Genomic DNA, 21,505 nt, shown 5'->3' with positions numbered 1-21,505 from the left:
CTGCACACAAACGGACCTGGATCATGGGACCAATTCAACGGCCAGAGCGGTGTAGCGGGATTGGATAGGCTGCGGATCCGTTTTGGTGTGCGTCTGCATCTTTGTTGGTTTTTGATGAGGTGTGGTGGTTTCTATTTTTCTAGCTTGGCCTTGTACAAGCGGCTATCTGCAAAATGCAACACATGCAAGACCCGGCCCTTTATGCTGAAGCTTGTTCTTTCTAGGCTGACAAAAGCCTGGATGTGTATACCTTTGTGCATTCTGATGGCACATTACTGCGAAGAATAAAGTGAATCTACCTAGGTATGCTGGTGTGGCTTTTCCAAGGGCAACTTGGAACATCCAGATTCCTCGTACCGTGGCCTATTCCAATTCATGCAACTCTGCCTCCTACGCCTCTCATTCGCCCCAAGGCAGATCTACCTACTACCCGCCGTTCGCTTGATACCCAAAATCTGTCATGATGACAGCCGTCACTCCATCTTCGTCATGCGAGTCCCGCGCCGGGGCTCGCTTGCGCTTACCCTGAACGACCCCTCCAACCCGTTCTCGGCCACTCATGCATCAATCTCAAACGCTTCCTTCGCGCGTCAAAGCGGACAAGCTGAGACTGCGCAAGCATGCGTCTTGTAATACCGTAGTTCGTTTCACGTTCGTTTGCCACGGCCAGCGGCTGTACATGACACCCCCTGCTTTCGATTGACGATACACAGAGACCCACTTTACTTGCTTGCGCGTTGCTGCTGGACGCCGAACGGGCGTTTGTCGACATCGAGTATCGTGACACAGGCGTGGGATGCGCATGTTGTTTACTGCAAAGACGTGCTTGCTGCATGCCTCTTCTCTCTGCAAAGACGACTCCCCCACCCACCAGAATGACAAACTCCCCAATCCACTCCTGGCAAGTATGGCGACCTAGTGCGATAAGCTTTCCCCTCGTGATGAGGTCTCGAGGTATAACACCCACGCATCTCGCCAACCAACAGCCCCCAACTCCACATTTCAGCTTTCAGAAATCGGCCTAGATCGCTGCTACTAAACTCCCGCACATCGCGCATCACATTCGCGGCTCCCAGCCAACCACAGTGCGTACATTATCCTCTGGGCCCCGGCTTGGCATAACAATGCTGCGATCTGACGTGTGTGCTCTCCACATCAGTCATCCACTCGCAGCATCAAGAAGATCACACCTGAGGCATTGCATGCATGTCTTGCGTAAACACGCGTCGCTTCTCCACCAGACAGAGTAAAGCCGTTGGATCAGGATAAAGGCTTGTTTGACATCGCAGATTGACGTGCGGAGAATCCTCCATCGAGCGAACTGAACCGTGTGCTCGTTTCGAGCAACGGGGAATGCGCAGTTTCGGGCTTGTCAGGTGCGTGGTGCTTGTTTCGAAGTGTCAGGATCGCCGCACGGTACGCCAAGCGAAGGCTGGGGAAAGTAGAAATCGGCCAGAAACAAACACTATACCAGCATTGCGTCGGTCGGAGTTCGATGTTCGAAGTAAATGGTCTGCTTGAATGGAGCTCGTCCTTCGTCATCGGTATCCGCATATAAGCACTAGAAACAAACGTGGGGAAGGTTTGCTGATCGCATTTTGTACATTTGTCCGTGAGGCTCGCAGATATTTACATACGCCAAACTCCATCACACTTTTTTGGCTCGTAGCTTCCATATACTGGTCTCGTCAATCTTTGGTATTGACATGACAACGTTCAAGGTATTACAAAAAGGCGTACGAAACGCGTGAGAATCAAAGAGCAGAAGAACCGCCTTTCTAATCGGGCCGGAACACCTCATATCATGCGGACAGGAAGAGCCTGTAAACACCCGCCTGCTAATCGTCCAAACGCCAATATGGAAAAATAAGAATACCCTCATCGGGTTCGGGAACGACGCTCATTTCTTTTGTTGCGTGTTTGGTGCCGAGGCGACGCCTGCACCTGGCTCGAGCGTATGGTCGTGGTTGTCACATCGGAGCACCCTCCCGCCCTCTTCTTGTGTGCACACTGCACTACCAGTGACCCACTTGTCTTCGAGGATCTCATCGAGAGTCGCGCGCTTCTTAGGATCGATTTCGAGCATTCTGCCTATGATATGCCTACTCTCTCTGGGCAGCAAACGTAGAAGACGCCATGGTCCTTTGATCACTTGCGGTGGCTGCTGGCTCGTCGACGATGTTGAAGCGCGATGGTCGGCGGAATGCTCTGATGTTTGGTGTCGAGACGCAGGTTCAGATATGACTCCTGATTGACGGCGATCGTCACCTGCGCTGTGCTGAAGATCAGTGGCCGACTTGGAGGGGCCTGTGATTGATCTCGGTCCATCGTTGGGAGGGGATACAAAGAGTTTGTATGAATTGTCGGATATGCGCGGGGCTTTCCATGGGAATCGACGCAGCGTCATGCAGCAAAACATGATGGCAAGAGACCAGATGTCAGTCGGTTGCGGATCGTACTTGGAAAGGTCGTAAACTTCTGGAGCGAGGTATGGATCCGAGCCGACAATGCCTGGAGGGGTTAGAATGAGCTTTACTGAAAGGCATAACAGACTTACCACTCGCAAGTACGATCTCGTCTTCGAATGGATACTTGAACACAGCAGCACTCCCGAAATCGATGATCTTCATGATTCCGTGCTCGTTGACCACGACGTTGTCAAGCTTCAGATCCCGATGTGCCAAACCCATGCTGTGGAGGTATGTCACTCCGTTCAAGATCTGTAAGGTACAGCAGGTGACCTCCTCGCGACTCATCTTTCCCGTCATGACTATGGCGAAAAGATCATAAGGTGCGTATTCCATTACCACAAAATAGGCGCCTTTCTCGTTCACCAAGTCCATGGTCTCGATGATGTTTCCATGGTGCAGCGTCGAGCCTATACAGAATTCGGCAGTCACCTTCTTGTTGTAGTCTTTTTCAGACTCGTAGGAATGACGGTTGCGGAACTGCTTGACAGCGAATGTGGTGCCATCGCTGCTTCGCTTCATGAGTCGGACTGATCCACCCGCCCCCGAGCCCAGTACTTTTCCGAACTTGCCATACTTGCTCTGAAGGCCGTGGTCGTCAGCGAATGGTACGCTCATAGCCCCGTTCGTGATCGGTGGTGTCATGGTCCCTGACTTGTTCGACTTGATCTTCGCACTCTTGACCGACGGCGCGGGGGATTCTTTGCGCTTTTCCTTCTCTTTATCTTTGTCCTTGTTCTTGTGTCCAATCTTGAAGAAGCGCTTCAGTTCGGACATGGATCCATGATGTTGTTTCCCATTTTGCGATTTGCTGTCTTCCGCATCGGAATGAGTCTTTTTCTTTCCAAATATGCTCGTTCTTTTGCTCTCTTCCTTATCAGACTCAGTTCCTTTGGAGCGGGGTAGCTGATATATAGACGATGCTGCCGAGTTGCGCCCATCGCGTCCGCCATAAATGTACCGGGCCTCGAGCGAATCCAGGTTCCTCGATTGCGCCGCGCGTTTCGAACGTGCGTAGGTATCGTCCCTGTCCCCCTGTGGTGTATATGGTCGGGAGCCAGGTGCTGGAGTCGAAGTTCCTGGCGTACGCTCTCCTCCGGATCCTGCCGGACTAGCATCCCGGGAAGCCGGATTTGAGTCACCCGTAGGGCCCATTGTGAATGCAGGCCCACGTTTTGGGTGCGGCTGGACTACGCCGGACAGATCGGACGAAGGGCGAGGTGATTGCGGTGCGGTCCTAGGAGAACCGGGAACTGGTAAGGAAGATTGGCTTTCGTTTGGACTTTGCACAGACGAGTCCATTGACGTTGGCGGAGCTTCATGCGGGGGCGAGACCTGAGGCGTCATCATGGCGGGATCGCTGGGGCGCTTCTTGTGTCCTTCTGCGTTGGCCCTCTCTTCGCGAGATGACGTGCCCGCCGGAGTTAGAGGTGGTGAGTGCATGGCGGATGCGGGTGACGATGGAATAGAAGAGCGGTGTCCTGAGTGTGCTGAAGCTGTCCGTGAGGCTGGAGATGGGGAAGGTGCCTTGTGGCTGTTAGCTTTGTGTTCAAACTGTGGGGTAGTGTATGAGGCTTGCTTACTCGTGAAGGCGGCAGTGAGACAGGCTCGAAGGAAAAGTTCTCCATACGCTTTGCCTGCATTCGTGATTTCTGGAGAGTAGACGACAGATTACGTAGGTCTTCCTCTGCCTGGGGGCTCAATGGGCCGTCGGGCTGTGCCTTGTCGGTGCCCGTGAGTTCCGCAACATCTCTTACGGCCTCTTCGGGCTCAATTTCCTGGTTGACCTCACTGAAGCGGACGGATTGCGCAGGCGGTGTCGACGTCATCGTGTGCGAAGTTTGGGGGTGTGAGTGTGAGTGTGAGGTGGATGTTCTGTCAGAGAGGGTCAGCTCCTCTAGTCCAGGCCATGACGAAATCCGCAGATGTCTAAGTAGGTCGAACAGCTCTAGCTTACTTGGGTGGGTTCGTGATGCGCGTCGCCCAGAGATGCGTCCCAGCGCCCGTGCAGCCGAGAGTCTAGGGTCCAAATATGCGCGCGGAGCAGCCGGGTAAGATGATTATAGCGATGCGTGCAGTGGTAAGGGCGGCCGGGGAGGAATGCTGTGCAAGTTTCGAGTCGTGTGCCTGACTACAAAGCATCCAGAATCGTCATCGGAAGCTAGAGTGAAGAAGCCCCGCGCTAGCCGTCGATTGCGTGCAATCAATTCGTCCGTAAAACCGCGGATGCTCGGAATCTGGAAGGGGCAGCAGCCGGGGGGAGTAATGCTCTGTATATACAAGCGGGCCAAACAGCAGACTCGGCGTCGGGCGTGCAGAGCGACGAGAAATTGATATGGGAGGGGTCGACGATGGGTGCTACCTCAGAGGCACAGGGCGCGCGGGTTGCCCTATTCGTAGCAACATCGGGAAGCTACGGCTAAGCCTCACCCATGCGGCGCCGCCTCAACTCCCATGTCGACAGCGGCTTTGGCATCTTCACCACACACGCCAAAGACTCTGTCCCGTCCCGAGGTCCCTCGGATCCCAACAGCTGCACCCGTGATACCCCCACCGCACCTCAACGCCCTGCAAGTGTCCCGACCGTCTGCCTGTCCTGACGTCGCCGTCGCTGTACCTACCTGCTCCCGGCCGTGCTCTCGACAACGGCCTCCCCGAAATTTTCAGATCCAGACCTGTTGAACAGAACCTTTCCAGAGTTTTTTCTGCCCTCCTCCAATCAGAGCCCGTGACCGCCTTTACTTACGCACGCTGTTTGTTTTTGGAAAGTGCGTCCATCTGCCCACAACATGTTCAGCTGGGCCAAGTCAACGTGAGTGCTACCCTCGCCTTCACACGTGCCTGCGCGACCGTGGCGCAGAGTACAGGGCGTGTACAGGACGCGTACTGACAAATGTAGACTAGCCGCGGTTGCCGGCACCCAAGAGCCCGAATACGGCCCCGATGCCATCCAGCCCGTGGGCAAGAAGGGTGGTGAGCCCGCCTACACCGAGCTGGCCAAGAAGGACCTCAAGTGGGTGACGCTCGACTACACCAACGTCGAGACGCAGACCTTCTACCTCTTCACCGATGCCGGACACAAGGGCTTCCTGCAGGTCATATACAACAACATTGCGTAAGTCAAGTTCACCAGATATAGCCGAACACAGTACTCACAGCTCACAGTGGTTTACGAGTAACCGTGCAGTTCAACTGCAAGCTCTTCTACCCCAACAACGAGAAGCCCTTCCTCTGGGCGAGTGACCCCGTTTCAAACTACGGATTCGATGAGGACCAACATTCCTTCTATGCCGACGGCGTCTCTATCGAACTCTCGGAAGATGGCAGCGCATACACCATCAAGGCGGCGGTGAACGACAACAGCATGGTCAACGTCAAGTTCACCAGGACTGCTCCCGGCTTCATGGGTGGAAAGGACGGCACAACCAACTACGGCACCGACCCCAAGGCGCCGTGGGGCTCCATGCACCACCACTTCTGGCCGCGCTGCAGCGTCGAGGGATCCATCATCACCAAGGAGGGTGAGGTTGACGTCAAGGGCCGCGGCATGTTGAGCCACGCCCTCCAGGGAATGAAGCCCCACCACGCCGGTAAGCATCTTGGTACGCCTGTGAATACTCTCGACTAACAGTTTTAGCTGCGAGGTGGAACTTTGTCAACTTCCAGTCGCCTTCCTACTCTGCCATCCTCATGGAGTTCACCACTCCCGCCTCCTACGCGTCGACCGTCGTCCGAGTCGCCGGAATTGCCACCGACGGCAAGCTACTGTTCGCCAACACCGAAGGCGACGTGAAACACACCGAGACCAAGCAAGACGAGACCGGCTGGCCGGAGCCCACCTCGGCAAGCTACCACTGGGTGGGAAAGACTGAAGACGGCAAGGAAGTCACTGCAGACCTTGCTGGTGCTCTGGGAAAGAACATCGACCGTGTCGATGTCATGGCCGAAGTGCCGGGCTTCATCAAGACCATCGTCGCCAGCGCAGCTGGTACAAAGCCATACATCTACCAGTATGCGCCCAAGATGACCATCAAGATCAAGGTCGGCGACGAGGTCAAGGAAGAGGAGGGTACATTGTTTACTGAAGCTACATTCATCTCGTAGATATGGTCTCAAACTTGGATATAAGGACCTACGACCCCAGATACATACACTAGTATTAATGCATCAGGGCTAGCACCTGGAAACTAATGAATAACGTTTGTCCCGTGTATGACCTCTGAACTGTGAATTGTGAGCTCTAATGACTATTACTCTTCACATTCACCACTAAACTGTGACGTACACTGCTCTCAATTTCGTTGCCTGTAAGAAGCAAATGACTTGACCCCGCCATTGGACCCCACCTCCCTTCATCGACTCATCTTCACATACATGCCCAGGTGACAACGCGACCGCGTCTGAACGCGTGACGTTGCGGCCCGTGCACCCGCATCACCAACACAGCCTCGTTGCCCGCTTTGCTCGAGCACAACAACGTTAACGCAATATGGTCAACGAAAGGCCTGGGCAGTCAGGCGGCCCATCGCGCCCCGCACCGGCGGGCTGGCCACGGGCATCAGGATCCTCAGTCTCGGCTTCACCAGCTGCTCCCAGAGGCCTAAGACCTGGACTCGGACTGGGCAAGGGCTCCGGTGGTCTCGGGAAGGGGAAAGGGTTGGGGAAAGCAAATCTCAAGAGGCATACGTGAGTACCAGTATATGCGTAGGGCGATGCAGGAGCTAAATGTTTGCAGGAAGATCCGAAAAGACAACATCTACGGGGTTACAAAAGGTGACATCCGGTAAGTAATCCCTGGTTACGAAGAAGGAACGACATGGGCAACGAGCTACCGTCTTTAACTTTGCACGATTCCATTTTGTGCGATCCCACAACAACCTAATAACATAATCCTAGACGTTTGGCTCGGCGTGGCGGCGTGAAGCGCATTTCCGCAACCATCTACGACGACGTGCGCCTGGCCCTCAGAGAGCGACTAGCAAGGGTCAGTCACTCAGGAACTAGAAGCTGCATGCAATGACTAACAGTCTATCAGATCCTGAAAGACTGCTGTGCGATCGTGGACTCCAGTGGACGCAAGACCGTCTCAGTCACCGACATTGTCTTTACCCTTCGACGAGTAAGTTCGAATTTCAGAAGCAGGGTACGAATGCTAATACTTGTGATAGCTCGGTAACCCTATATACGGCTTTGAGCCCCATTTTCTCAATAACCGCTGAGTGTACGTTATCACGACTTATCTTGCGCGGCGTCTACGCACGTGGCGCGCGCTGCTAGGGATGCTCAATGCTGAGCATGGAACGACCGTTCGCGCTTGACAAGCCCAATCGGCGAATCTCAGCATTGGACCATGCATAATGATGACGGTGTCCAGGATAGATCCACACGGATGTGTGATGAGTGGCACGGAGACGGATTTTCAGATTCAAGAGGATATGCATTTTCCTTCTTATTAGCGATGATACCCAATGCCATCCTATATGCCCCACTGCCGTAACCATGCTGGCCATTCACCATTTCTCAATCCCCTTTTTAAGTACCTCCATCGCTTGTTCCCACTCGCCTCCATCTCTACCCTCGCCCCAGCGTTCCCTGTACCACTGATCCAATGCGTTCAACAATCTCACTACCTCCCCTTGCATCGCCGCGGCCCCACTCTTATTCCTCTTCCAGGCCTTTTGCACACATTCCATCGTCAGCACCATGGTGTGATGCTTTAGAAACCGCTCCAACACCGCCTGCTCCTGCAGACCCGGCAAACCAAACGGATTATGATAGGGCGACTGCTCGAACGTATATCTCCATCTGATAGGCTTGTGTGGTGATCTGAAACACCAAAGGAACCAAGACGCCAGCCGACAGAAGACCAGGAAATGTGATTTATGTACATCCGACGGTACGGTGTAGATGTTCCCAAAAGGCTGACATGCTTTCCAATGATCCTGCATATATCCGTCGATCAGCCAGCCTTTGGGCGGATACGTGAAAGAGGTCTTTACACTAGGCAGAACGTTGATTTCCAAATGTCGGTTCCGAGACAAAAGAAGAGCGCGGTGTTGCTTTGGCAGTTCATCGATCCAACTCATGACAGGATGGAAATTCAGATTCCGGACTGCGAAGCTGAAGGTCGTGTCGGTGTAGTAGTCGTATGCTGCTTCGATCCTGATGGCGCGGCAGATATGCAGTAGAGGAGGTAGACGGCGCTGTCCGCGTTTGAGGATTGCGGGCCAGTTGTCGGAGATGTGGTGCGTTGAGGGGAGAACGAAGGTGTATATCAAACTGCGTAGCTCGGATGGAAGATTTGATAACAAGCATGGCTTTGAAGCGTCTTTAGCTTTGATGGCATACAAATCGCGGTTATAGGTGATCTGGTCTCTGGCTTGCGGAGTAAGGAGGGATGGTCGTTTGAGAGCTTTCTTTGGCGTTGAAGGAGCCTTTTCAAGTGCTTTCGTGGTCGTTGAGATTCTGGTCTTTTTGAGAGACGGTATTATCGACTCGTCGATGATGTGGGTCGTCTTCGAAGCCTTAGGGCTGGCCTTGGATGTAGAGGAGGATGTAGCGCGTGCATACGAAGGAGGTGCCATATCTTCAACGAAGTACTGGCGCGCTATTGAACCAAGAAGAAGTTGTACTTTGAGATCTCCATGGAAAGAGCACTTCACGCGACTGTGCCGCTCGAGTATCGTGCAACCTCACTAGCACCAACTCTTCGCTTATGCTGCCATATTTTGATTCGTATATCTCAAGAAGTTACAAAGGCTCCTGTTGTTAGCGTATTGTTGATGCATACTGCCTGCTTGAAGCTTGGAGGTCGATGCGTGGCGATGCCTGTGTCAGGCTGGCCACGTGACACCGTGAAAGTGGGGCTCGTTATCCATCGCGCTTCCCCGTACTGCTCATGTTTCCATCGTGCATCAGTCACCAACATCGCCACAAATTACAATTCGAATGCGCAACTTAGCGTGCGATCATGGCAGATGACATGGATATTTCGACGTCATCGCCACGTGGAACGAAAAGAAAAGGCGATGACAGTCTACCACTTCCCGCGCCGCGCCGAATCAAGGCACTATCGCAAGATGTCGTCAACAAAATCGCGGCCGGAGAAATCATTGTCGCGCCAGTGCACGCGTTGAAAGAGCTGATTGAGAATGCTGTTGATGCAGGGTCGACTGCATTGGAGGTCCTAGTTAAAGACGGCGGCCTCAAGTTGCTCCAGATCACCGACAATGGTCACGGCATCGATGTATGTCTTGATGTTCTCAGAGTCATCACATGCTGACTTCCCTCAGAAAGAAGACCTGCCAATCTTATGTGAACGTTTTACTACTTCCAAACTCAAGGCATTCGAGGACCTGACTTCTATTGGGACGTACGGCTTTCGTGGCGAGGCGCTGGCGAGTATCAGTCACATTGCTCATCTCAAAGTTACTACGAGGACAAAGGAGTCGAGCTGCGCGTGGGAAGCGCATTTTGCGGATGGTAAACTTTCAAGTGCGAAGCCTGGCCAGAGTGCCGAACCAAAGCCTAAGGCTGGCCGACAGGGCACGATCATTACAGTATGTTCGTCCTCCCCCAGCGCTGTGGCAGTAACTAACGAGGTGCTAGGTTGAGGATCTCTTCTACAATGTTCCTTCTCGGCGGCGAGCTTTCCGTTCCGCTAGCGAAGAGTACGCGAAGATTCTCGAGCTCATCGGACGTTATGCTGTCCACTGCGCAGGCGTTGCCTTCTCCTGCAAGAAGGCAGGCGAAAACAATAGCATAACCGTACCTGCTTCTGCTACCGTCAAGGACCGGATTCGAACGATCCATGGCAATTCTGCTGCAAGCGATTTGGTAGCCCTGAACGTCAAAGACGACCGCTGGGGCTTCAAGTGCGACGGTTGGGTCAGTAACGCAAATTATACTGCGAAAAGAACAGTAATGCTGCTCTTCATCAACCACCGAGCGGTAGAGTCGCCCGCGATCAAGAAGAGTGTTGAGCAGACTTACGCCACGTTTCTACCGAAAGGAGCTCATCCGTTCTTCTATCTAAGTCTCGAAATCGAGCCACAGCGAGTGGATGTAAACGTGCATCCTACAAAACGCGAGGTTCACTTCCTCAATGAAGATGAGATCATAGCCGTCATCTGCGACTCGATCCGCGAAAACTTGAGTAAGGTCGATACGAGCAGGACTTTCATGACCCAGTCCTTGCTTTCAAACCCCAAAGTTCCTTTTGCAACGCCCATGAAGCAGATCATACCTTCGACCCCTGCCACAGGCGATGCATCAGACCGTAGCGGCCGAAGAGCGCCGCATACAGCGTCCAAAAAGCGAGACGAAACCAACCTTGTCCGTACGGATTCTTCAGCACGCAAGATTACGTCAATGTTGCAGCCGCAAAAGTCCGTCGAAGAGATTGCAAACGACGAAGAAGAGATGGAATATGAGTTCGCAGAAAAGGAACCAATGGCGTGTCGTCTCACATCCGTCAAAGATCTTCGTGCGGAGGTTCGAGATGCAATGCATAACGAGCTTACCGACATCATTTCAACGCATACGTTTGTTGGTATTGTCGACGAGCAGAAGCGAATAGCGGCTATACAAGGCGGTGTAAAGCTATTCCTTGTCGATTACGGTATGCTCTGCAACGAGTACTTCTACCAGGTCGGTCTGACCGACTTTGCCAACTACGGCAAGATACGCTTTAACCCACCCTTGCCGCTACGTGACTTACTCAAGGTTGCTGCAGAACAGGAAAAGAAGAATGCAGGCGATGCGGCAGACGAAATAGACTGGGATGAGGTTGTTGAAGTAGTGAAAGAGCAGTTGATCAGCAAGGCAGCGCTGCTGAGCGAATACTTCTCTATGGAGATTACACCAGAAGGCGAACTCTGCTCTATCCCGCTGCTGATGAAAGACTACACGCCCTCTATGGCCAAACTCCCTCAATTCCTACTGCGTCTTGGACCGCACGTTAATTGGAATGAGGAGAAAGGATGCTTCCAGACGTTGCTGCGCGAGATTGCTTCTTTCTATGTACCTGAAAGTCTGCCTCTGTCGCCCTCGGCACAAGCAGGTGACGATGGTAAAGGCAAGGCTAAGGTCCTTGAGGAAGATCCCGAAATTGCAGCAAGGCGGAAGAAACTCCTGCGAGCGATCGAGTTTACCATCTTCCCTGCTTGCAAGGCTAGGCTCGTGGGCACAAAGGGATTACTGCAAGGTGGAGTGATGGAGGTCGCGAATCTGAAAGGTCTATACCGAGTATTCGAGCGATGCTGATGGATGAAGAGCACAGAAAGGGATATGTAGCACCCGCGTGTACCGAAGTAGTAGCCACACCGGAGATTTGATGGGATGAAGCAATGATACAAAATAGCGAGCGCGCTGCGCGTTCTAATGCGGAGCGGGGTGGCCGTACGAACGCCACGAGATACTATTACTAGTCTGAATGCGAGACATGCACAAGTAAGAAAGGCATTCATAATCGATGCGCTGCGACAGTCAACATAAAACTAGTAGCAAATCTAGACAACTCGCCCGCTACCGCGGAGCTAAAGGAAGGAGCTAGGATCTCGCGGCTGCGAACGTCACCACAACGCTTCGATCTAAAACTCGCTAATACGTCATAGATGTCCCTTCCATCGAGCAAAAGCCCCTAACGAAAAGAATCGCAACAACAAATAAAAGCAATCGGCCGCCATGGATTTCCCAAGGATAGCAAGCTTTTCCAAGGACGACTTGTGGACGGTAAACTCACTCGACAGCGCTAGTGCTGTGTCGGTCCTTCCCAACTCGCCATGTCGCAATTAATCAATCGCATCCGCTTACCACGCGCTTTTCGCCCTCCAGCCCAAATCAACGCAGAAGAAGGCACGAATGGACACCCAGAAACGAATCGCGGGAAGACGGCGCCCAAGGAAGCGGAGAATGGCAACGGGAAACAGGAACAGTCTGAGATGCAACCTGTGGGGTTCTGGCATCCCGACCTGCGACAAGTACGCAACCGCGCATTCGTAAAATGGATCATCACGACGGCTTTCCTCATGGCATTCATCCTCTGTGTGCTATCGCTGTACTGGGCCGTATTTTTCAAGGTTGAAAATAGGCTGAGCCATTTACTGGTGTATGTCGTGGACATGGATGGAGCGGCGCCTTACGACAACACGGGAAACGCGCCATTCGTTGGACCGACCATCACGCAATTAGTACAACAACAGCTGAGCAGCGGCCAGCCGACGTTGGGATGGGGTGTTCGACCTGGTTCAGATTTCAACAACGATCCATTAGAAGTCCGACAAGCTGTCTATAACTGGGATGCCTGGGCCGCCATTGTCATCAACCCCAACGCGAGCGCGCTGTTGTACTCTGCTATCGCCAACGGGAATACGAGTTACGATCCCCTGGGAGCATGCCAATTGATATACCAAGACGCCAGAGACGACACGAACTGGTTTGATTTCATGTTCCCCATTATCAGCCAGTTTATGACGCAGGCCCAGAGTATGGTCGGACAGCAATGGGCACAGATGGCTATGCAGAGGGCGAGCGACCCAGCAGTACTATCGAACATTCAGAACGTACCCCAGGCCATCAACCCGGCGATTGGCTTTTCTGAGTTCAACCTGCGGCCTTTCTATCCATACACTGGCATTCCCGCTGTGTCCATCGGACTCATCTGTAAGACGCCTTACAACTCCCACCTTGGCTGTGGCTAACAAAATTCGCAGATCTCATCATCATATCCTTCTTCAGCTTCTCATTCTACATGCCCATCCACATGCAATACCTCAAGCCCGAAAACCACCCGCCTCTCAAGTTTAAGCAACTCATCGTCTGGCGATGGTGTGCTACGATATGCGCCTACTTAATGCTTTCACTTGCCTACTCCTTCGTATCCATGGCTTTCCAAATCAATTTCTGGCACACCAACTCCATCACCAGCGAAACGCAAGTCACGAACATGATGGAAGGCAATCCGGTGGCATACGGAAGTGGCACGTTTGTCGTGTACTGGATGCTGAATTTCTGTGGCATGATCGCGCTGGGACTGGCCTGTGAGAACGTGGCGATGATTGTGGGTATGCCGTGGATGGGATTATTTTTGATCTTCTGGGTCATTAGCAATGTTTCCACTGCGTTTTATGATATCGAGATCGCGCCTGGGTTCTACAGGTGGGGATACGCCTGGCCGCTACATTCAAGTGAGTTTTACTCATCTCCACGTGTCGTCGCTATCAACTGCTAACATCATATGCGCAGTTGTCGAAGGAAGTCGCTCGATACTATTCGATCTACATTCAAGGATAGGACTGGATTTCGGTATTCTGCTTGCTTGGGGAGCAGTCAACACGCTGTTCTTCCCCTTCTGCTGCTGGTTTATGAGTAAGTCTGCTGCAACTGGCACTATGTTCTGTACTAACATTGAACAGGATGGAAAACACAACACAACATTCACGAATATTGGCCTCTCGACTAGTATGGAAGCACACTTATCTTCCCCATGCCATTACGTTTTGGACGTTTGTTCGCAATACTGACCATATACTATAATGTATACATAATAATACTTATACTCATGTTCGCTTCATTTTCCAATGTGCAACTCATTCTCATCACATGGCATCAATGTTGTAGTATGACAAATGTGTAAAGATAACATTGCGCTATAACGAGGGTATCAGGTCTTAACAATCATAGTAACAGCTGGACCAACTCCACGCTGATCGTGTGTCGTGTAGTATTCGTAATTCATAACTCATCATGTACTTCTCTGTAAACGTGCCACCTCAATTGCAGCACCTGTCATAGGTTCATGGACACCTTCCTCGCTCGGACCGCTTGTAAGAATGCTCCGTAGCTCCAGGTCAGATCGTTGGCTCCCCTCATGTAGCCCGTCACGCGGTCGAACTGCTCACTCATACTTCCCTCATCATCAACGTGCGTCTTGATGACCTCGAGGAATTGGTCGGCAGTGGTGTGCAGGCGCTCAATAACGGAGTGGAAGAGCGCATCGGAATCACCGTAGGTACCAACATCAACAAAGAGGGAAGAAGTTGCGAGGAGAGCTTCGAAGAATGGTAGACCGGTGTTAGAGATGGTTAGGTTGCCGGCGACCGAAATGTGTGCTGCGGTGCGGTAGAGGACCTCAGCGGCTGACGAAGTGCACAAGAACCAGGGATTGCCACCACGGTTAGAGGTGCCGTATCCGTCGTAAACATCCTCGGGGTATCGACCAAGGCCAGTGCCTTCAAAAGGATCTTCTTCCATGTCGTCATCCTGATCGTCGTTGGAAGGGCTGCTATTGATCGGGAAGCGATCGCGTTGGTCGCGAGTCAGAGCCAGAAGCGACATGAGCATCTCGTCAGACCATGGTGGATATACAACATCACTTTCGGAATCGCCTGCGGGTAGAGCGTGGAGCGAGCCAAGGAGCAACCCACAGTCCAATCCGCTGCGCTGGCTTGACAGTGTCTCAACAAGATGGCCTTTCTGTGCATCCCAGAACTTGCCGAGGAAAGCCTCGATGTACCCAGCTTGCTCCTCGTACCAGGCCGCCGCACCCACGTCTCCGAATGTCCTTGCAAGGTTGGCACCTTCCCTCAAACTTCTTGCGCTGACCATCAAGTTGAAAAAGTGCAGACCCTCAACTTCCTCCCAGAGATCGAAGCTCGACTGGTTCCAGAAGTGGCTGACGTACTCCAGGTCGGCCTTGATGACACTGCGTGGAGGCATCTCGACGGCGTAGTATGGCCGGAAGAAGTCCTCAGCTGATTCCGAGCTCCAGAGCAAAGGGTGTGAAGCATTGTATTCGCGTAGATAGTGCATGAGCGTCAGCGCACGCAGGGCTGGGCCATCCCGCTGAGGGCGTCCCCATGAGCCAGTAAACGGTGTTCCGTCTACGTGAAACTTAGGTTCACCAAGCCCAGAGAGATCGTCAAAGGTACCGGAAGGGTTTGAGGTATGCTGGATATCGCTCGAGAGGGAGGTATACGCGTCGAGGATGGTAGAGAGTACGGACCCGCGAGAAGAGGACGGTTCGTCGGTGTAGACATCTACGAGGGTGTTCATAGTGATGGCAGCATCGCGAACCCCTGTTCGAAGTGTATTAGTAGACGCTCAGTGGCAGGCATAGGTTGGGTGCAACTTACACTGAAACCAGTAATCTGGTCCATCCTGACTCGGACTCGCAACAACCGTGCCATCCGCTACGCCCTTCCCTTGAACATTGCTGCCACCGGGTGCGACGTTTGCCAGGAGTTTGTCCAGAGCTATGCGCTCTTCCTTCTCGATCCACGCATCGAACGTGTCTTGCAGTGGTTGTTGCTGTGTTTGTGTTCGACTGGCGCCAACGAAAGTACTCAGCGGAGGGAGACGCGGTATTGAGAAGGCATAGGCGTGGTGGAGGAAGCCTGCAAGGAGGACTACGCGAGGAAGCATGGCAGCTGACTGTCGGATTGGCTGGGTAGGGCCGATGGACTAGGACACTGGAAGAAGTGTAGTGTAGTTAGCAGTTCATAACTAGCGCACAGTGGAGCAGAAAACAAATTGAGGAAGCAGAAAAGAGATCTCGTGGAGTCTAGGTGTTAGTAGTCGATCAAAGAGACAGGAGGGCCGCCCATGGCCCCCGAGGCCCCAGGCGTCCATGCTTTGCGCTTCGGCGGTCATCCCTTTCATCGGCCATGATTCTCGATCACGATGATGACGGTAAGTCGCGTGCCAGGACTAGCGGAGTGCGTGGACGAGTAGGAGGCGGTGGACGGGGTCGCGCGGGCGGTCAATTGTCTTGTTTGACATGGCGGGTGATGTGTAAAATGCCACGCGAGCCGACGCCAACAACGTCACGCGACCCACTTCCGCGGATCTGGGGTAAGCATGCAAGGCACCTTCTGGCTGGGCGTGCGACACGAAAACATGCCGAGGTCTGCGCATAGTCGCACATGAAATTTGGTTTTGAACACAATAATGAAATGATGCCGACAGGTGATACAGTGTCATTCAAAGACTGTTTTGTCATTTCGTTGGCTCGAGGCATGGTACTTCTCCTTGTCTAGATCATGCCGAGGTACTACCTAGGTACAGACTGCTCATCATCCAAACTAGCTGAAGCGCGTCAGCTCTGGCCGATGTCTGTCGGCCATCGGGGAGAAATCGTAAGAAAACACCATGATATGAGATGTCCATAGCCCATATCGAGAACTCCAGATGAATTCCGACGTTCTCCGAGGTCCGGACGCATGAGGGGTCCAGTCGGCTACTTGCATGTAGCCGCAATGCACGTCGGTTGTTCCCGACACCTCTGAGCTCATCAAAGTATCATCAGTACACTCAAATTGTGAAAAGACGGTAGAGTTATCCTGCGACGTTGAATTCTTTTTCCTTTTCGCGATTGGGACCTGGCTCGCGATCGTTCCGACGGTTCTTTCCCGGGAGTATTGCGGTCTATGACGTTCAATTGACAGCTCCGACACTTCCCATCCAGTATGCTATCACAGCAAGCGCGAGTGTTGCGCAACGTTCGGTCGGCGCGAAAACCTGGCCAACAGATACCCTGTGCTACTTTTTCGGCCTCTTCACGATACAGCAACTACGATGACACCATTCAGAATCTCAAGATCGGATCACACACTCGCGTTATATTTCAAGGATTCACCGGCAAGCAAGCTACGGCAAACGCGAAAGAGTCAATAGCATGGGGAACCAATGTTGTCGGCGGCGTAAAGCCGAATGGTTCAGGCGAGCATCTTGGACTGCCTGTCCTGCCATCTGTGAGGGCTGCAATGGAACAGCTGAAGCCTGATGCGACCGGAATCTATGTGGCAGCTCACCAAGCCACTGCTGCAATTGAAGAGGCGATTGAAGCCGAGGTGCCGCTCATCGTTGCAGTCGCTGAGCATATTCCGTTGCATGATATGATGAGGATACATTCCATGCTACAGTCGCAGTCCAAGTCGCGGCTTGTGGGTGCCAACGCTCCAGGAATAATCTCCGCGATTGGAAGATGCAGGATTGGATTCCAACCACTTCCCACGTTCTCTCCCGGACACATCGGCATTGTGGCAAAATCTGGAACTCTCTCATACGAAACCGTCGGATCTCTGACAAGGGCTGGTGTTGGACAAAGTCTTTGTATCGCAGTAGGGGGTGATGTGGTGGCTGGGACCAACTTCGTTGACGCGTTGAAAGTTTTCGAGGGTGATGAGGATACAGAGGCTATCATCATCGTTGGTGAGCTAGGCGGTACAACAGAAGAGGAGGCAGCGGACTGGATCAAAGATTACAGAAAGCGTGTTAGGAACCCGAAACCCATCGCTGCTGTCATTGGAGGCTTTGAAGCTCCACCCGGTAAGGTTATGGGACATGCAGGAGCCTGGGTTGGTCTAGGAGAGGGAACTGCAGCTTCAAAGTACAAAGCGCTGGAGGATGCCGGTGTGACTATGGTAGATCACCCTGCCAAATTTGGCGGTGTGATGAAAGACATTCTTGCCAAGTCCGGTCGCAACGTGCGAAAGATTGTATGTTGAAAGTGACGGGAGACTTAAGAAATGGACACTAACATCGACCAGGAGCAATCAGCAGCTCAACAGCGTCGTTCGTACCACACTTCAAGCTTTACACGGCGGCCTATCATTTCCACCAGACCATCGATCCCACTCCAGCAAAGACGCTCTCTCCACCTTACCAAGGACCAGTCTACGAACCTTCTCGCGACATACAAAATCGACCTGACAACACCACCAGAGGGCTCGCCTTCGACACATTACCTAGGCATTTCCCCACACCGCTCAGCACGCAGTCCCTCAATCATAGCATCACCCACCGCAAACCCTGCCAAACTGAACCAACGCGTCCGCCGTTTTCCTTTCGACTACCGTTCAGGCCCCAGTAAAGAAGTCATCCAATCCGCCATTGCACACATGCAACTGGACGCTGCCCCACCAATGGCCAAAGCCCAAACTGTTGAACTAATCAACAATCTATGGAAATTGTACAAAGAGAAAGAAGCAATCGACGCCCACGTCAAAGTCGCTCTATCTGTCGAAAGTGACGAGATACTCATTTACGAACCGTACTTGTTCTTCGACGACGCAGCATTCAAATCCGGCAAAAGGCAGGCTGATCTCCATGCTCTCCGTGACCAAGAGTCAGTTTCAGCAACAGATCGAGAAGCTGAAGAAGCTGGTATCGTGTACATACCGCTGGGATCTCCTGAATTTCCGCCGGGGACTAGTCAGGCGGGAACACAGACGCCGCCGTCTTCTACAGCAGAAGAAGGACCGCGGAATCTGATTGGTACTTTGGTGAATGGTGCTGGACTGGCGCTCAATACTATTGATACGCTGTCTCTGCGGCTTTCGCAGCCACCTTATTCGACTTCTGCTGCTAATTTCTTGGACACGGGTGGAAAGGCGACGTCCGCCACGATCAAGACGTCCTTCAAGCTCATTCTGTCCGACCCTCGGGTCTCTGTTGTATTTGTAAATATCTTTGGAGGTCTGACATTATGCGACATGATTGCCGAGGGTATCATCATGGCGTTCAAGGAGATCGGGGTGGAGAAACCAGTGGTTGTCAGACTGAGAGGGACGAACGAGGAGAAAGGGCAAAAGGTACTGGAAGAAGCCAAACTGCCAATCCACGCATTCGACGACTTTGAAGAGGCGGTCAAGAAAGTGGGAGAACTGGCTAATGCAAGCGGAACAAAGTGAGGACTAGCTTCATAGACACACAGATATATTTACATTGGCAACAGTGAAAATAGGGGGGGATATCAGATTAAAATACTCTACTGTTGACCACCCGGACAACCCAGTCTCCGCATTCACACAAGAACGAATGTGTTGTCGCTCCCGCCACTGAGAACAAGTCCCTGAAAAGATCATTTTTCTTTCCAAAAGGGAGCCAGCCACCGTTTGTCCTTTCGTGCAATAGCGTACAAGCCTCCTCCCTGTACGCCTGTGAAAAAAAGATGACAGAAAATTTGGGTGGTGGTGGTATCTGCGAACAGATCGAAATGAAGTAAAGCACGTTGGAACTCAAGCGCGGGGGGCGAGCCTCCAAATACCCAAAACATGCGCGAGACCGTAGGGTTCAAGGAAAATGGTGGTGGGCCTATGCAAGGTATTGGAAGGCGGTGCTATGTATCGTTAGTTGTGCTCAGATTTGAATGTGTTAAGTGGAGACATACCCTATGATTGCCATGACACCCATGCCAACAAGTGCTCTCCGTGTGACCTTCTCCTTGGTCAACTTCTGCTCGGTGGTGTAAGCAACCTTTGCAAGTTTGCTCATACGCTCGGCGGCGAGATCTTCCGCCTCCAAAACGTCCTCAATGCCACGCTTTGTCGACTTGGTGACATTGGCCGACGAGTCGCCTTCTAGCCGTTGTGCTTCTGCGACCATGCGCTTGGCCTCCTCGATCATGGCGGTAGGATCTTCTGGCTCGGGAAGCGCAGCATGGCTGTGAGGGACATCGACGGTGACGTTGGTGCTGGTCTTCTCAGTGTCGCCGTTTGTCTCCACGGTCTGCTCGACTTCGATGTGAACTGTGCCCTCCTTGACGTCTGGCTCAGTCTTGGGCTCAGACACTGCCTCCTTCTCCTTCACATCGCCATCGACGGATGATGCGACTGACTCAGAAGGTGTGGTACCGTTCGCAATGATTGCTTGCAGAGCGCTTGATGGGGTGACAGCCTCATCGGCCTTGGTAAGGTCAGGCTTCATTGCGCTTCTTGTGGCTCGCGACTTTCGTGGAGTCGCAAACTTTCGGCTGCTAGGAGTTGCGCCTCGGCTAGGTGATACAGATCGAGCCGAGCGGGCGCGAGTTGTGCGAAGACCAGGTGCGGGGAGAGTGACGGGTGTGGCGTTTGCGACGTCAAACTTTGGGGGCATTTGGATATGCGTGTTTGATTTGTCCTTGTTGCCCTTTTCGATCGGCGCGGGGTCTAGAAGTGCCTCAATCCAATGGCGCATGGAATATTCATCGGACAACGCGAGAGCTAGAGGGACCTTTTGTTAGCGCGAGCTTTCGAGAACAGGTGAAGGCGAGTTACTCACCCTCTTCAGGCGCAATCCATACGCTTCCAGCAACCTCTTCGGCGCCTGCAGAAGGGAATGTCTTTTGGTACTTGCGCTCCATGTCCTCCTCTACGACCGAAGCCCAAGGGAATGCAGCCTTGAACATGCCTGTCGCACTAATGTAGCCATCGCTGCTGCGTCGCTGTTTGTCGTGTTAGTCGCATCCTGAGCGAAATCTTGCGGCTTCTTTTTTTCATAACGCGTACCATCAGAAAGTAAGATTCGGGGAAAGCCGAGGTCTTGTTCAATGTGAAAATGCCGGATCCTGTCAAATCCTTTGGCAGCGGAACCCTCAGATGCGCGTAATCAAACGTGCCCATGTTCTCCGGCTTGGTCGCATTGGTAAGACCGCTGACGCCGGGCTTTACGCCGAGGTTTGTCTGTCCTAGTCGGCGCCTCTCGATGAGGATCTCAACTGCGCGCAATGGTTAGATGACTGGTCGCAATGACGCGATGCGCAACGTATACGTACTGGCTGTGGATTCGGTGGGCTCGAGAAGAGGATTCTTCCTCTCGGGCAGGTTGCGGTGGGAGACCATTTTGGAGGTGTTGCCGGTAGGTCTTGAAGTTTGGCCTGATGTGCGCGTAGTAATATAACGCGTGTTGGCGATGAACGGAGCGCGCAGCGCAAAGGTGGTTGCGTGAAGATTTGACGGTTCCGTCCACGTATGACGCGCGCAATCGTCAGTAACAATGTACTGCCGGACCGAGTCGCGCGACGAGTGAAGACAGCTGAGTGTCGAATCGAGACGGGATGGCGACGTGGGCGAGGGCGTGGTGAAAGCGCGCGATCGACGTGATGAAAGGTGGTGCGATGCGACGGAGGCGGACAGGAAGGAGCGATGGGTGCTATCCCTGTGCACTAGCGCTCCCAGAACGAAGACCCCCAGCCACCCCGGACAGTATGCGCGAACGCAAAAGTTTCGCGGCAACCCTTTCTAGTGTATTTGCAATGCTGGTAGTGCTTACCGATTGGC

At 52.9% G+C, this 21,505-nt stretch overlaps 8 protein-coding genes across 8 annotated transcripts; 5 read left to right on the top strand and 3 right to left on the bottom strand.

Moving 5' to 3' along the window:
• Nucleotides 1-1,900: 1,900 nt before the first annotated feature.
• On the bottom strand, nucleotides 1,901-4,297 carry J4E85_002188 (uncharacterized protein; the record flags this gene model as incomplete). Its single annotated transcript, XM_051466468.1, has 3 exons — nucleotides 1,901-2,511; nucleotides 2,558-3,995; nucleotides 4,052-4,297. The coding sequence occupies 3 exons, from the start codon at nucleotides 4,295-4,297 to the stop codon at nucleotides 1,901-1,903; spliced, it is 2,295 nt and encodes a 764-aa protein (XP_051329323.1).
• Nucleotides 4,298-5,257: 960 nt separating this feature from the next.
• SVF1 (putative cell survival pathways protein) lies at nucleotides 5,258-6,572 on the top strand (the record flags this gene model as incomplete). Its single annotated transcript, XM_051466467.1, has 4 exons — nucleotides 5,258-5,280; nucleotides 5,368-5,583; nucleotides 5,634-6,058; nucleotides 6,106-6,572. The coding sequence occupies 4 exons, from the start codon at nucleotides 5,258-5,260 to the stop codon at nucleotides 6,570-6,572; spliced, it is 1,131 nt and encodes a 376-aa protein (XP_051329322.1).
• A 385-nt stretch (nucleotides 6,573-6,957) lies between these two features.
• J4E85_002186 (uncharacterized protein) lies at nucleotides 6,958-7,687 on the top strand (the record flags this gene model as incomplete). The annotated part of the gene is made up of 5 exons (XM_051466466.1): nucleotides 6,958-7,154; nucleotides 7,204-7,251; nucleotides 7,365-7,452; nucleotides 7,504-7,587; nucleotides 7,637-7,687. The coding sequence occupies 5 exons, from the start codon at nucleotides 6,958-6,960 to the stop codon at nucleotides 7,685-7,687; spliced, it is 468 nt and encodes a 155-aa protein (XP_051329321.1).
• A 1,751-nt stretch (nucleotides 7,688-9,438) lies between these two features.
• J4E85_002185 (uncharacterized protein) lies at nucleotides 9,439-11,732 on the top strand (the record flags this gene model as incomplete). Its single annotated transcript, XM_051466465.1, has 3 exons — nucleotides 9,439-9,714; nucleotides 9,761-10,027; nucleotides 10,077-11,732. The coding sequence occupies 3 exons, from the start codon at nucleotides 9,439-9,441 to the stop codon at nucleotides 11,730-11,732; spliced, it is 2,199 nt and encodes a 732-aa protein (XP_051329320.1).
• Nucleotides 11,733-12,250: 518 nt separating this feature from the next.
• On the top strand, nucleotides 12,251-13,929 carry J4E85_002184 (uncharacterized protein; the record flags this gene model as incomplete). Its single annotated transcript, XM_051466464.1, has 4 exons — nucleotides 12,251-13,130; nucleotides 13,181-13,654; nucleotides 13,713-13,835; nucleotides 13,883-13,929. The coding sequence occupies 4 exons, from the start codon at nucleotides 12,251-12,253 to the stop codon at nucleotides 13,927-13,929; spliced, it is 1,524 nt and encodes a 507-aa protein (XP_051329319.1).
• A 326-nt stretch (nucleotides 13,930-14,255) lies between these two features.
• On the bottom strand, nucleotides 14,256-15,890 carry J4E85_002183 (uncharacterized protein; the record flags this gene model as incomplete). Its single annotated transcript, XM_051466463.1, has 2 exons — nucleotides 14,256-15,544; nucleotides 15,602-15,890. The coding sequence occupies 2 exons, from the start codon at nucleotides 15,888-15,890 to the stop codon at nucleotides 14,256-14,258; spliced, it is 1,578 nt and encodes a 525-aa protein (XP_051329318.1).
• A 1,043-nt stretch (nucleotides 15,891-16,933) lies between these two features.
• On the top strand, nucleotides 16,934-19,159 carry J4E85_002182 (uncharacterized protein; the record flags this gene model as incomplete). Its single annotated transcript, XM_051466462.1, has 2 exons — nucleotides 16,934-17,965; nucleotides 18,017-19,159. 2 exons carry the CDS (start codon nucleotides 16,934-16,936, stop codon nucleotides 19,157-19,159), a joined length of 2,175 nt encoding a protein of 724 aa, XP_051329317.1.
• Nucleotides 19,160-19,562: 403 nt separating this feature from the next.
• J4E85_002181 (uncharacterized protein) lies at nucleotides 19,563-21,067 on the bottom strand (the record flags this gene model as incomplete). Its single annotated transcript, XM_051466461.1, has 5 exons — nucleotides 19,563-19,587; nucleotides 19,639-20,449; nucleotides 20,508-20,670; nucleotides 20,735-20,943; nucleotides 21,001-21,067. The coding sequence occupies 5 exons, from the start codon at nucleotides 21,065-21,067 to the stop codon at nucleotides 19,563-19,565; spliced, it is 1,275 nt and encodes a 424-aa protein (XP_051329316.1).
• Nucleotides 21,068-21,505: the final 438 nt, after the last annotated feature.

Source organism: Alternaria conjuncta, assembly GCF_024043145.1.
Source record: "Alternaria conjuncta strain BMP 0040 chromosome Unknown scaffold_3, whole genome shotgun sequence".
In the NCBI taxonomy this organism is placed as follows: Eukaryota; Fungi; Ascomycota; class Dothideomycetes; order Pleosporales; family Pleosporaceae; genus Alternaria; species Alternaria conjuncta.
Note: the sequence above shows the minus strand (reverse complement) of the source record. Positions and strands in the feature narration are given on the sequence as shown.